The sequence below is a fragment of the Crocodylus siamensis genome, chromosome 2 (assembly GCF_052110815.1).
Source record: "Crocodylus siamensis isolate JL-2025a chromosome 2, ASM5211081v1, whole genome shotgun sequence".
Lineage (NCBI taxonomy): Eukaryota > Metazoa > Chordata > Crocodylia > Crocodylidae > Crocodylus > Crocodylus siamensis.
Window position 1 is genome coordinate 142,875,574 of NC_143396.1, and position 14,024 is coordinate 142,889,597.

At 39.2% G+C, this 14,024-nt stretch overlaps 1 protein-coding gene across 8 annotated transcripts in view; it reads right to left on the bottom strand.

The window, feature by feature from the left end:
- Positions 1-14,024, bottom strand: part of WDFY3 (WD repeat and FYVE domain containing 3) — a 370,468-nt gene that overhangs the window by 162,857 nt on the left and 193,587 nt on the right. For 7 of the 8 annotated variants that reach the window (XM_090036996.1, XM_090037002.1, XM_090036999.1 and 4 more), the window contains 5 exons: positions 12,686-13,143; positions 10,626-10,709; positions 5,167-5,344; positions 2,900-3,114; positions 549-661 (listed from right to left, as the gene is read on the bottom strand). In XM_090036996.1, coding sequence (XP_089893122.1) covers positions 549-661; positions 2,900-3,114; positions 5,167-5,344; positions 10,626-10,709; positions 12,686-13,143 — 1,048 coding nt within the window. The remainder of the gene's footprint in view (positions 1-548; positions 662-2,899; positions 3,115-5,166; positions 5,345-10,625; positions 10,710-12,685; positions 13,144-14,024) is intronic. The other variant, XM_090037001.1, reaches the window with a different exon arrangement.

Genomic DNA, 14,024 nt, shown 5'->3' on the forward strand with positions numbered 1-14,024 from the left:
ATGCCACTTTCACTGTAATATTTTAGTGCTTGTTATTCATTAATAAAGAGAGCATCTCAACAACCCCTCTAAAGATAAGAAGTATTATCCTCACTGAACTAAGGCAGAGAAATCAAAGAACACAAAAGAGCTGGAAACTGAACCTAGGTCTCATCAATTCCTGTTCAGTGCCTTAGCCACAACTGCATCCTTCCATTAATTCATTTTCAGCAGAAAGACTGCCTCATGCCCATACTGTGATACACTCGGGTTTCTTTTGTAAACTGAAAAAAAATAATTCATTCAATCTCACAACGAAACTGAAGTTATTCCCAAAGTTTTGTATTCTTCCCAACAAGTATTTTAAAGTTTTAAATGCAGTTTCAGATATTCATACACATAACTAACTCTTCCATTAGTCTTGCTGATGACAATAGACCACTCCAAACATGAATACTGTATTGTAAGGATCCAGCAACCAAAGAAAAAAAAAGCAGGTATGTCTTAGGATAATGATGTCTTCAGATCTCATGAAGCACCACAAAAATTTCTAATGTTTAAACACTTACTTCTCATTTCTGGTTCATAACTTAATGAGCTGGGCTTGTGTACTCTATACTGTTTCAACAATTTTTTGTCCCAAGCTCCGCAATTCAAAGGATTTCCCAAACGTAAAAATTCCCTGGTTAGGAGACATAAAAATTATTCAAGTCAAGTTGCTTACTTGCTTTCTGGTTTGTAAGACTAGAATGAGTTACAACCTAGAGTCAATTAGAATATATTTAAACTTGCAAAATAATATAATTAAAGCATTAATTCTAAAAGCAAATAAATATAAATTCAATGCTATTTCTATTTTTAATTATTGCATATATCTGTATACAGTGCTGATAAATTAATGGATTACCACGACTAGAGTTTTGTATTTCTGATCAATCAAATCACGTATTTTGGTTTCTAGAGTATCTATACCTTTTTTCTATAATGAATCATTAAATGTTGTTGGATGGCCACAATGTTGTATTATATACAGAACAGAAAATGTTGTATTATATAATATTAGATATTGTGTATAATATCTATATATTGGTCCTGAAGACTAATAAGTATCTGGGAAATTCTTCCTCCAATTTCTTTAAATCAAATTATACTTCATTAAAAGAACCAGAATGTTAGCTCTGAAAGCTGAAGTCATCTGTTCCTATTCTGGAAAGGTACAGCATAGGATGCTCTGCCACAATAATTCTCAACACTGCATTTCCAATCTGTGCCAATGTCGTTTGGAGGACAGTTTCAAGGGGGTGAGATGGAAATTTAGTCTCCATGCCTTCTTAAACCTTTAATCCCACTGCTGAGACTACCAACAAATGCAGAAATCATTGTAGTGGTTTCTGATCAACTCTCAGACAGTAAGGCAGTCAGTAAGTCTGGGCCAGCTTTCAATGTGCTATTCAGCAGGAAAATGCCATTACAAATATAGCAATCCATCTAGTTCAGTATGCAATCTTCAATATTTGCAAGTGCAGCTTGTTTCATTTTAAATGCTGTTCTTTCCCTCTTTCATAATACACATGCCAACTGCTCATTTATTGCTTGCTAGATAGGCATGCCCATGCACTTCTGTTAATATGCAGGAGAAATAAAGCTACAGTGATCAATGCATTTTAAAACCAGCAGGAAATGTCAGAAATAAGGGTGAAATCATAAGCCTACCAAATCCTGTCTTGGAACCCTGTATGTTGCTGTACAACAAATTTATTTTCACTAAGATGAAAAACTATCATTAAAGTACAGCTTTTACCCAATTTGGGGAAAGAACCCACAAGCCTTAAAGATCTACTCTAGGCATTTCTCTTCTCTGACTCATCTTTTTCCTTCAAGTATAAGTTAAAGAGGAGAGAACTGCATCTTGCCTTGCTTAAGGTATTTTGTGATTTTCAGAAAGTCTGTACAGACCCTTCTATAGTAGGGTCATCCTTTTGAATCCATTAATTGTACATTTTTAAAACTTCCAGTTTTCTCTTGCTGTCAACCAAGCAAGGAACTGCAAATACATGTTTCTCAGTAGAGTTTAATTTAAATATCATATTTACTTGAATCCAAGATAAAGTTTTCTCTATCTTACCTGTCCCAGGACAACATGGAGTGGGGCTTGTCCTGGGACAGGTGATGGCTCAGCTCTGGCTTGGGGGTGCATGAGGTAGACCTTTAGTGAGTAGGGGAGCACACGAGGGAGTCTGCACAACTGTTTCTCTGCTGTTTACCTCAGGCTCTGGCTTCAGCTCTGATCCAGCTAAGCCCAGAATTACTCCCTACTCTTTCTGCCTGGCTGGACTAGGGTGGGGCTGCTGCTGCTGACTCCCCTAGAGCCAGAACTGCTTTGGAGGCAAACAGTGGGGAGAGGCATGGTGTGGAGGTACAGGTAGCAGGGGAACAGCACAGGGCAGGTGTTGGGGGAAACAGGCATGGGAGCAAAGGGTGGGGGTCTGGTCCCCTTGTCCCCTGCCATTGCTTTCCCTGACACAGCTTGTGGGAGATGGAGACTGGGGAAGAGATGAATTTAAGACGATCCTTCAATAATTAAATTCTATAATGGAAAATAAGAAATTTATAATTTTCCCATGTAGAGAATCCAATTATTTGGGGGGGGGGGGTTGTTGTAAATTCACAATCATCTTGGACCCAGGTAAATATAGTAATCCAAAAGGAAGTATTATATTTTAATTAAATCTTAAAATGAAAAAAAATGTTGCATTTTCAAAATAGGATTATACATAAAACAAGGTCATTCTCACATGCAATAAATTATTCTTTCACATTTTTCTAATAAATTCAAGTCCCAAAAAGGAGCCAGCCAAGGAAGTCTATGTACCACCAATATCCACATCAATAATCTAAGTACAGTTTTTTTTCCCCCAACCTCAACACCATTGGCTCCAGTGCCTGAGAGGCCAGCCTTTCAAACATTCTCTGGAGCGGGGGGTGCAATGAATGGTCCTCATCAGCAAGAGCAGCACTACATCTCTGTAAAAGTCTTGCGTGGAGTCCAGCTTCACACATGACTTGCTGGTTTCTGTCTGTATGCACCAGAGATTGCAGTATGTTGGCCACTGCAAACTGAAGATCCAGGGCATGCTGGAAAAAACCATGTGCAACAGTAATATATAAAGGAATTCATCATCATTAACACGTTTTCCTGTTATGCTATTTTAAAAATGTGTAAAGAAGATTTAATTTATGAAGTATTCCTGTTCTTCTCCAAATTGCTCTAGTACAGCTGATTATTATAACTTATAATTTAAATAGAAATACAAAGACTCAGAAGTACAATCAGCTTGTTTAAAAGTTTTATCCTCATCAGACCTATGCTACACTTTCATAATATTCCCTAAAATTTCACATTTTATGCAATAAATCTACCAGTAATATTCTGAACATCACAAGTTTACAGGTTCATCAACATTAGAGAGAAGAATTAGAGAGAGAGAATAAAAATGTAAATCACAGCAAGAAAAGCTTGAAAGCTTTTGAAGATTCATTCTGATAAATAAGGTTCTCTGAGGAAGATGCCACAACTGAAATGTATTTTAAGTGACTGTCAGCAAAAGGATCAAATAAAGCCCTTTCAGTCAAATGAACTAGAAGCATAAAATACATATTTTCTAAAAGGTTTAATTAAAATTATCACCGATACCTGTAATGAAACAATCATAAAGAAATTGCCAAACAGTGTTAATTAACTATTCAGTCCAGTGCCCTGCCTGGACTCCAACCATCCATGACACTGGATGTTTCAGGAGAAAACAAGGCTTCATAACTAGCAGTCTACTGAACTCGAGATGGCTGCCAGCTGATTTCATGGGCAGACCACAGGGCTAGCAGCCATTTTTGCAGGTGGAGCATGGCGGCCCCCACTCCTACACATCTTACTGGCCAGGGGGCCCCAGCAGCCCTGCCTCTTGCCACTGACTGCAAGAGCTATCCATCATGTAGCCCAGCCCCTCACCACTGACTGGTGGTAAGGGGCAGGGTGGTATGATGGACAGCCCTCACAGGCAATTAGTGGCAAGGGGTGGGGTCAGCAGCCATCTTGTCGTGCCAGCAGCCTCTCTCCCCCATCTTCCTCTCCAATGGGCTGTGCAGCTGGGCTGCAGTAGCCACAAAGACTACTAGCTCTCTGCACAGGGAGCAAACATTTTTTTTTTTCTAGTGATCTTTTTTTACCCCACCCCTCCAGGGACCCTGCCAATAACACAGAGTCTATGTTTTTTCACAGGATCTGCCGGTAATCACAGTTTCTGCAAAAATCGAGAGATTGCGATTTCAGAAGTTCCCTATTCATAGCACTTGTGAAGATTCTGATCTCAACTGTCTTATTGTGTGATATTTCATCAAGAAGTAAATTAAAAAACCCTAGGACCCAGGTATTTTTCTAAGGGAAAGCAATTATCTATAATGCTTCTGCTAGTCTATGATACTGATCATATTAGTTTTGCAAGTACAAGCATAACATAAGGACAGATAAAACTGTTTTGAAACAGCACAAGCCTTTATTATAGCAGCATATATTTAACTATTACCAAATAATACTAAATCAAAAAACGCAAGTAGAACTATCAGTCTACCAAGAAACGTATTAATAATTAAGAGAGTTTCTCTTTCTTTCCTATCCTTGAAAATAAAGGTCGCTCAAAGGTGCAACCGTTTGGACAGTGTAATCTTATTTATCCTCTAGTAACTGTACATTAAGGGCAGCAACTGAGTAGTGGTTAGCCAAGATCCTTCAACCTTGACTTAAAAAGAACCATCTTCAGGGATGGCTTAAAGAGAAGGATAAAAAGACTGCAGAATCCCTTTAAGCTCCAGAGGCTCTTGTAGTAAGGATGCCAATTAGTGCCAGCCACAAAATGACCTCATGATACACCAACCTGCCATTTGACACCTAAGGTGAAGCCAGCACTTTACTTTGCTTGGGCAACTGAACAATTCAATCTCCAGGTGAATGAAAAAGTTGCTAAACCCAACTAAAGTTTTTGCTAATTCACTAACCCCTAAACTAGATCTCAACTAGCAGCTTAGTCACAAGAGACGGTATTCCTTTACCAGTTTCCAGATTTAGAGCCCATCTCACATATTCACCCTTAAAAATGCACAAGAAACTATTACAAACTACAGGTTTTGGCTTACTTCTGGCTGTGTTGTTAATCCAACAGAGGCTAGAAGATCCAGCATAGCAAGCATTGCTCCAGGGTGGATGATGACAGCATCGGAACTTTGTGTGGATGTTGCTCCCGTCAGGAGCTTCAAATCAGTTATGTTTTTGGGAGGATATACAGGAGGAGCTGAAACAGAATGATAGGCATGCCTGCAGAACAAAATGAAAGACAGACCCATTCATTATCAGCTCTGCACTCGTCTATTAATTGCTGTAGCATTCAACTTGTATACAGAAAAAAAACCCAAACCCAATTCAGCATGCCTTCAATTATAAAACAGATATTCATCCAGGACAGATTGGGACAATTTTAATTTTCTGTAGTGTGCTTTGGATTAGCAATCCACTTCTCCTGAGGAAGAGATGATATAGCTCTTGAAAAATATATTTCTTTAAAATTCCTTGATTTCACTTTTAAAAAAGTAAGTAGGGCTGTGCAAAGCTCACTCAATTCGGTGGAGATTCATCAGCCAAATCTCCAAATCCAAATCAAATCTGGGGATCCTTTAATCTCTCCGAATCGAATCAGAACCCTCCAAATCAATTCGGGGAGATTCAATGATTTGGACACAGACACAGCTTTAAATGTTTTTTCTACATACCACAAGGCACCAGGCAGCTCATGAATACTGAGGTGCTGGGGCGGATACAGCATCCCACAGGAGTGCAGGTGTGTCCCCAGTGTGCTTGGCAGCAAACCCGGAAGTGGACCAGAAGCACTTCCGGTCCACTTGTGGGTCCACCAGGGAGCTCACAAGGTACTCCCCCTGCCCTGGGTCGGCAACTGGTGCCTCCTGGGACTTGGGGACACATTGGGTCAAGCCGGGGGGATGTGGAGGGGTCCCTTGGAGAGCTGTGGGAGGACCCCAGGTGCCCCCCCAGACCCAGGAGGCACTACTTCCAGGTTTGCCGCTAAGCATGTAGATGGGCCCTCTATGCTCCTGTGGGATGCTTCACCTGCCCCACCACTGCAGCATTCACAAGCCATGTCTGGTACCTCAAGGTATGTAGAAAAAACTTTTAAAGCTGTGACTATGGCCAAATCGCTGAGTCTATGAATCAGCATTGAATCTTCAGATTCAGATTTGACCAAATCAAATTGGGACAGCATTCCAATCAAATCACTGTCCCTGATTTGGGCTGAATCTGAATCCTAGTCGAGACAGCTGGAGTAGGACAGGAGCAGCTCTGGCTCAGAGCCTCTGGGCTCCCCTCTTGCACCCAGATCAGCTGGGAACAGCAGCTGTACCAGCAGGAGAGGGGGGGCTCCACCTACACTACATCATCCTCTGGATCTGACCCCGAGCACTGTCTTTTCTCATATAAAACATGCACTTTACCCACAAAATCAGCCCACCAAAGCAGTGTATTAAGTGGGAAGCTGATATTCTTCCTGGAGTTGGAAGCACCCTGGCTTGATTCCTGTTCTACATTGCAGCAGCTATGGCATTACTGTTCAGGCAGCTATGGAAGTTAACTGTTTTAATGGCTTGCTATTCTTCACTCCAAAAGGTATTAATAATCCTTTTCAATAGTCTTGATGTTCCACTAATCAAGCTAACCTTTATTAGGGCAATTCTGCTGTTTGGTGGCTGCTCCCAGTCTCTAATTTCACAGACTCTTTAGTTCAAACCCATTAGTGCTCTCTTCAAAATCATAGATCCACCCAAGTACACCAGTCTCAAGCAGCATTTAGGGATTCAGCTTTAGTTACACAGGAAAGGGAGGGTGAGTGAGCTGACGATTAGTTTTATACAGCTATAACTCTGGAAAAATCTTTTTCTCTTCATTCTGTCCACCTATAAAACAAAGTGCACGACTTATTGGAAGTGTTTAAGCAATCTGTTCTTGACCCCAAATACCAGTTTTAAAAAATATGGCAAAGCTCTGACTTTGTTATAGCTGAGTATTTTTGTTTTAAATTGGACAGTAAAAAAGCAAGGATTTCTTAGGTTGATATATTTTATTGGATGAACTGCAGAGTTGGGATAGTAAGACAAGCTTTCAAATGGAAGACAATTATGTAGTTGGTCCAATAAAACATACCAACTGAAGAAATCCTTGCCTGTTGCATAATTCCTGGACCATCACAGCTACAACATTACTCTAAACACGACCACTAAGAACAGCAAAACAGGTAGTAACATTATCCTACAAAAAGCTGTTAATCTAATGTTTGCCCCTCCATTTAATACATCTCTCAAAACAATATTTGAGGTTAGGGAAATGGGCAGTTCCCTTGGCAAATACCAGTTTTCCACATGAGGAGGAAAAGTTCTACCTCTGCAGTAAAAGTTTGGAGTCTCAAATGTCACAGTGTTCACACATTTAATTTAAGGACTAAAAATCCAGACATATCAAAGTGTTCTAGTCAGCCTTTTTGAGAACAGGCTAACATTAAATTTCATTCTCACATTATTTCTAAAAACGTTTTGGCACAGAATTTCAAGTGCACCTAGCAATCATTCTTTATACCAATGCCATATTCTATGATTTTTAGGACTATTCATACCCTTTTAATCATTTATGCTATAGTAGCCAAGTTCAGGCTTACTGCGCTACATGATTTATCAAGACAAACCCTGCCTCAAAAAGTTTGCAGTCCAACATGGTACAGGGTACCCAGATGCATACGATTTGCTTTTCTATCGTTTAAGAGAAGGTAAACTCTCTCTCATCTTCCATTACATCTAGTCAGTACTAATGGGACAACGTGCAGGTTTGCTTTATTTTTCTTATGTTCAGTAGGTTCCTGTTTCAAGAGGTCTTAAACTACCAGTTGACATTCATATATTAAAACAGAAAGATAAATCTGATCTTATAAAAATGCTGTGAAACTACCCACTAGCTTTAGTTGATTCTTTTACCAATTTCATTTCAGCTTTTCTGTACCCGTACACTTATATGAGCCTAACATATGTCTTCACTGTCCTTCCAGAAGAAAGGGAATGAAAAAAAAATAAACTAGAAAAGGAAATCCACAGGGAGAGGGAATGACAAGATGGAAAAAAAGTCAAACTCAAAATGCTATACATAAATAAGCCAGATAGCCTGTATGTATAGTGATCTTCCTTTACTGAAAACTGAATAGAATTTGCTGGTATTAGCTACTGTTCAACTCATTTCTACGATAGACTTACTTAAAATGTTTTCCAAACCAGTGGATAACAATAATGAAAACATGCATGCCATTTTCTATTCATTTTAAGGCTTCTCTGCATAGATTTGTCATCCAAGATGACAGTTCAGGTAACCTCAAGTCAGTATTAGTACCTCTTTAAAATCCACCAAAGCAAGCCATTCGTGACTTATTAATACAGAGGACTGAAATCATAGTGCTTCTATATTACCTGAAAAAACTGCATGACATAACAAAGCATCCATACTGTGTTTACACAAAGCATAATGTTTAGCAGCCAATATCACTTGGGGGAAAAAAGACCAACAATCTTAGAACATGGATATTTGTGTATGTATTTAAAGCGAGAGCTTAAAATGTATATATACACAGTACTTTCATATTTTTTGTGCATAGTGCACAAAAAATATATATTTTTTTATATAACATCATACATGTCCCCTATGCTAACAAAGAAACAAGAAACCTTTCTCAGAGGAGTTTATCATCTAAATTAGTGGAACAGACCATAATAGTTGAGGAGATACGTGAAGGCAAAGGAAGTCAGACAAAACAAAACAAGTAAAGAATGAACACTGCCCTCATACCAGCATTTTCACCGAAGTTTTCAAAACAGGAGCCTGAACTTAAACTTCTAAGCAAGTGTTGATTCCGAAAGTATCAAGAACCCCGTAGCTGCCACTTAAGTCAACAGAAGCAATCTAGAACAGCACCTAGCTGTAGACTCTGTGAGAACCCTGGAATTTATGTCTACTCTTACGTAAGTTATAAATTTATGTTAACTTATAAATTAACCCAAGATAACGGTAATACCCTATGTTCATCTTTTCTTCATTTTCTATTTAACCTATTTTAGAAAGTGGCATCATTCATTTATCAATAGCAAATGCATTCCATTCCTCTTAACACCAACCCCCAATGCTCAGCCAAAATGAATGATCTGATGGTTTATTTTTAAAAATCAAACCTCAAGATATGATGTTTAACCCAACTATAATGATACAGTCATGTACAATGCAGCATCCAAAGGATTCCTACATTTTTCACTATCAGGATGACTTAAAAAGCTTAAAATATTTTTAAAATTAATTCTGAGAGACTACTACCAATCTGGCATCCTCTTTTTCATTGTCTTCTGGGATTAGCTGCCCTTCAAAGCTTGTTTGGCAAACATTAAATGCATTCTATTGGCAAGATTATGCTTTTTCTTTATCTGTGTATTTTTAACAATTCAGCTTATATGAGCAAGTACTGCTATTTACACTTAAGAGACTAGAACAAACCAGTAAAGAAAAATCCAATTCTTGGCAATAGAGGTCAATATTATATACAGAAAAGTGTATGGATTCCATAGGACAGGTCTGTTTCTTTCAACATGAGGAAAATAGAAAGGAATTCAGCAGCAAATGCTTTTCTTTTCAGAATGTAACAGCTGAGTTTGCTCCTACAAACCTTGGTATTAGAGAAAGGAAATGGTAGTCTGAAAGGTACTAAATTATTAGAAACAAGGTCTTTTTCAAGTTAAGCCCAGAAGAATATCAACATGTGCTTCTCTTAGGAAGGCAAAAAAGGGATTTCTGTGGAAATACATTTTTACTGCAAATACCGCCTTTTCAAGCAAGTTTCAGACACAACTTTGGTAGTCTTCCCATTGTTAGAGACTTAAAATTATGTTCATAAGATGGGAGTGAGCACTCTTTAATCAAAACATTAAACCGGCTAAGAAAAAGAAAAGAACAATGGGAAAGACTTCCAGAATTTGGTACATTGTGATGACTTTCCAAATCACATTAATATTAACAGAACTTGCAAGCAGTTGGGGGTCAGATTTTTTTTGCTCGTCTAAAATACAATTAGCGTAGATGAATCTCTTAAAGGTGTTCAGTGTATTGAAAATAAAAGGAAGTACCTTTCTTAAGAAATATATTAAATAAAATTGGTTTTGTTTCATTACAGCAGTCTGACTACCAAGAAACGATCCCAGGAGTTGCATCCATACTGCTTAAATCATTTTTATAATAGGATTTGATTTTTTTTTTTTTTTTAAGAAATACAAAGTTAGAGTTGCTTGTTTTCAAGATCTTATGTTTGCTTTCATCTGGTCCTACATATTTTAGTTTTACATGCTAGAATCAATGGTTTAAGATTCTTATACGGTATACACAGGAGTGGTTGTTAGCTGACCAAACATGTACCCCAGAACAAACAGCAGCTTAAGAAAAAAAACCCCACAAAAATAACATGGAGAAGAGAAACCAGAAGAAAAATCAACTTCTCTTAAAGGATCGGTACCTTTTCTTGGACAAAGCAGGAGTACCCCAAGGAGAGGGGAGAGAAGTCTCATTTGTCAGGCAAGGAGGAATCTGTTCTGCACGACTACAGACAAAACAGACAGGGGTAGGATAGAGAGGTTAGAAAAGAAAACACAGGCCAGAAGCTTGTTAGTTAACAATATCACCACCAGTAAAACCATTATAGGATACCTCCTCCAGAAGCAACAGAGACAACAGAGAACATTACTAAGGAACATGCATCAGGTAAAACAAACAGACTTGCAAAGCATACTTTTTATTTAATAGCACCATTCTCCAATGCTTAGGGAACCACATTTGTTTGTTTGATGCTCAGAGTTCTCTACCTATATAATCAAATAAGCAAATCTGAACATCCTTCAAGGTTAAGCAGAACAGGAATTGACAGAAGATGAGATCTCAGCAAGTAAATATGTTGTATTAATTTTCAGATAGACTGTCCCAAGCATAAACCAACCACAAGAAAGTTTAAGCAGGAAGAAAAAGAGGGTGATTAAAGAATAGCACGGCATACAAGGTGAACAATGAGGTATCTTATCCAGTAACATTTTTGCTATAGTTACCTTATCTTTGATACTTCAGATACCACTGCTAACCAGTATCATAGGTCTTATTATTTGAGCTATCCTTCACCCAATTTCAATGTTTTAAGGCAATTTTAAACTGAGGCCTAAAAATCAAGTTTCTTTGTGTTAGATTTTTTCCCCCCAAGATGAAGGAATAATGATTTGCTGTGCTCAGCAACACAGCAAAAAATGAGAGCCTGAAGTTAGATGCTGGGATGAAACTACCTTACAGCTCCAACCGACTTAATTAGATGCTGCTGCAGTGTCAGCACACTTTCAAAATCAACTCATTGATTTAGTGCTAACTAGGACCCTATTTTTTTAAAATGCTGACTAATGCATAGCCAATTAGCCAAGCTCAATATTAGTAACTCAAGCCACAACGCTTAAATTAGACTCTCCATTATTTTGAAAAAGAAAATACCAGTGAGAATTACTCTCAAATCATGTGTGCATGCATGTAAGATTAGGAATGTGTGAAAGGTTAGGAGTATATATACACTACTTGTGATTTTAAAGTCAGAAGTAGTTATATGAAATACTTGCTCTGTAGCAATCAAGGCCTCTATTATCTCCAATTCTCAATCAGAACTAAAAAAAAACAAATAGAAACTTGAAGAATTCCACCTGTAGCTATCTAAAATCAATTTCATTTCCTACATAATAATCTGCTGATAGGCTTCAAACTTGCCCCAACTTGAACAGAGGCAGAAGTTGGGGTGAGCTGCACAGTAATGGATCTTTAACCTTATGATGCGATGTACAAAGATGTAATATTTATGAAGGAAAAAGATATTTACAAGTAGCTTAAACAATAGCAGATGCTATCTTAAACTAGATGCATGTCTCTCTTTGGTGTCATAACCTAATCCATACAGCTTCACTGACCCTACTGCACACACTAAAAGAGCTGCAGTCTTTATGGGTACTGTCAGACATGGGGGCGGGGAGGGAAACCAACTCTCCCTCCCCACCTCCCCCCCCACCAAACAAAAAACAAACCCACAAAACCCAACAAACCCAGCACTTTACCAGAAGAGGAATCACACCAGTTTGACCCAGCATCTGGAATCAGGTCAGTTTGACCCAGCATCTGTATAGCTCATGCGCTTCGGCAGGGCTTTTTGGCACTTTTATCTAATAGCTGATTGAATCAGCTATTAGATAAAAGTGCCAAAAAGTCCTCCTTGAAGTATGTGAGCTATACAGATGCTGGGGAGCCAGGTCAAACTGATGCGATTCCTCTTCTGGGTATGTGTTGCATTTGGTACAGGGGTGCACCGAGCTGAAATGAAAGTAAGTTCTGTGCGGTTTTTTTCCCTGTCTGTAAACATTGTATCCAATTAGAAGACAAAAGTCATTTTTCTGGATGAAAAAACTGATAAGTAAATCGTGAGGGAACTATCAAATTTTGCAAGCAATAGTTTTCTAGAAACAGCTATTTTTTTAGGCAAGAGAAAAACAGACCTCATACCTGTCAAAAGAATCTGTGGCTACTTTGTAGAGGTAAATAAAAAGTTTACTGCAATGCCTTAGCATGGGTGACAAAGAGTCCATGGAAATTAGGTCATCCTCCAATAGTCTTTGAAATAGCTGTATATTTGACGGGAAGACATTCAAGGGACTTATTTTTCTTGAGTCTGAGAAGCAGCCAAGTAATCGGACAGCATCTGCCAGCTTTTCATACTGGATCTCTGTTTTGAAGAAGTGAGAGTTAGCTGGCTCATAGCGCATCGCTGCAGTCAGTGTGCAGAACACAGTGTGAAGCAGTTCAAACACTTGATTCTGGTTTACTCTCTCCCAGCCATTCTTAGGGGGTGAGCACAAGGACCTTTCCATAGCAACAAGTAAAGATGTGACGTATACAAATCCACCAACTTTTCTAAAAACAGTTCTTGTGCGGTGACTCTCTCTCAGTACTGAGAGCAGGGCCTAGACGTATAAAAAAAAAAGCAAAAATAGTAAGCATTATTAACAATAACTTAGAGCAAGACAAATATTTTCTATTTATTCTGCTAGTACACTTAGTGAAACACTATAATAAAAATATATATAAAAGCAGTAACAGAAACTGACACTTATAGATTTAAGAACCACCCCCCAGGCAAAGCACTGCATTACTTCGACCTGGCCCTGCAGCATCTGTAAAGATTGGGCAATGCAGGGGGGCTTTTTGGCGCTTTTAGCTAAAGCTGATTCAATCAGCTATTAGAGAAAAACACCAAAATGCCCCACTAAAGCACCTGAACTTTACAGACATCAGGTGAGCTGGACTGAAGTAACCCACTGCCTCTTCTGGGCATGTGTGGGGCTCAGTGCGGGAATGCACCAAGTTTAAAGTAAACTGCCACTGTGGGGGGAGGGGTTTTTTTGTTACCTCACAAGCACCCTTTGTGTACTGTCCAAACTCATAACAGCTCCTAACCCAAAAAGCTAGCTCAGGGCTGTCCAGCATGAAAGCCCTTGGGGGCTACACTAATGGTGGCTACATGGGCCACAGCAGGTATGCTGTGCAGATGCTCCCCGCATATCAACTGCTGCACCACATGGACACACAGAGCCCTGCTGCCTCTCATGCAGTCCTGGACTTCCTCTCAACTTTCTCTACTGCTGCGCTGACCCTAGGGCGTCCCTACGGTGAAGACAGGAGTGGAATCAGCCCGAGGAAGAAGACAGCTTCGAGACTCCTGCTGCAAGCAATGAAAGGCGCAGTGGACCTGTGAGAGCCTAGGGCAGTGGTTCCCAAAGTGTGGGTCGCAACCCCAAATGGGGTTGCAACATCAGCAGATGGAGTTGCGGGGGCAGGGGGCTAT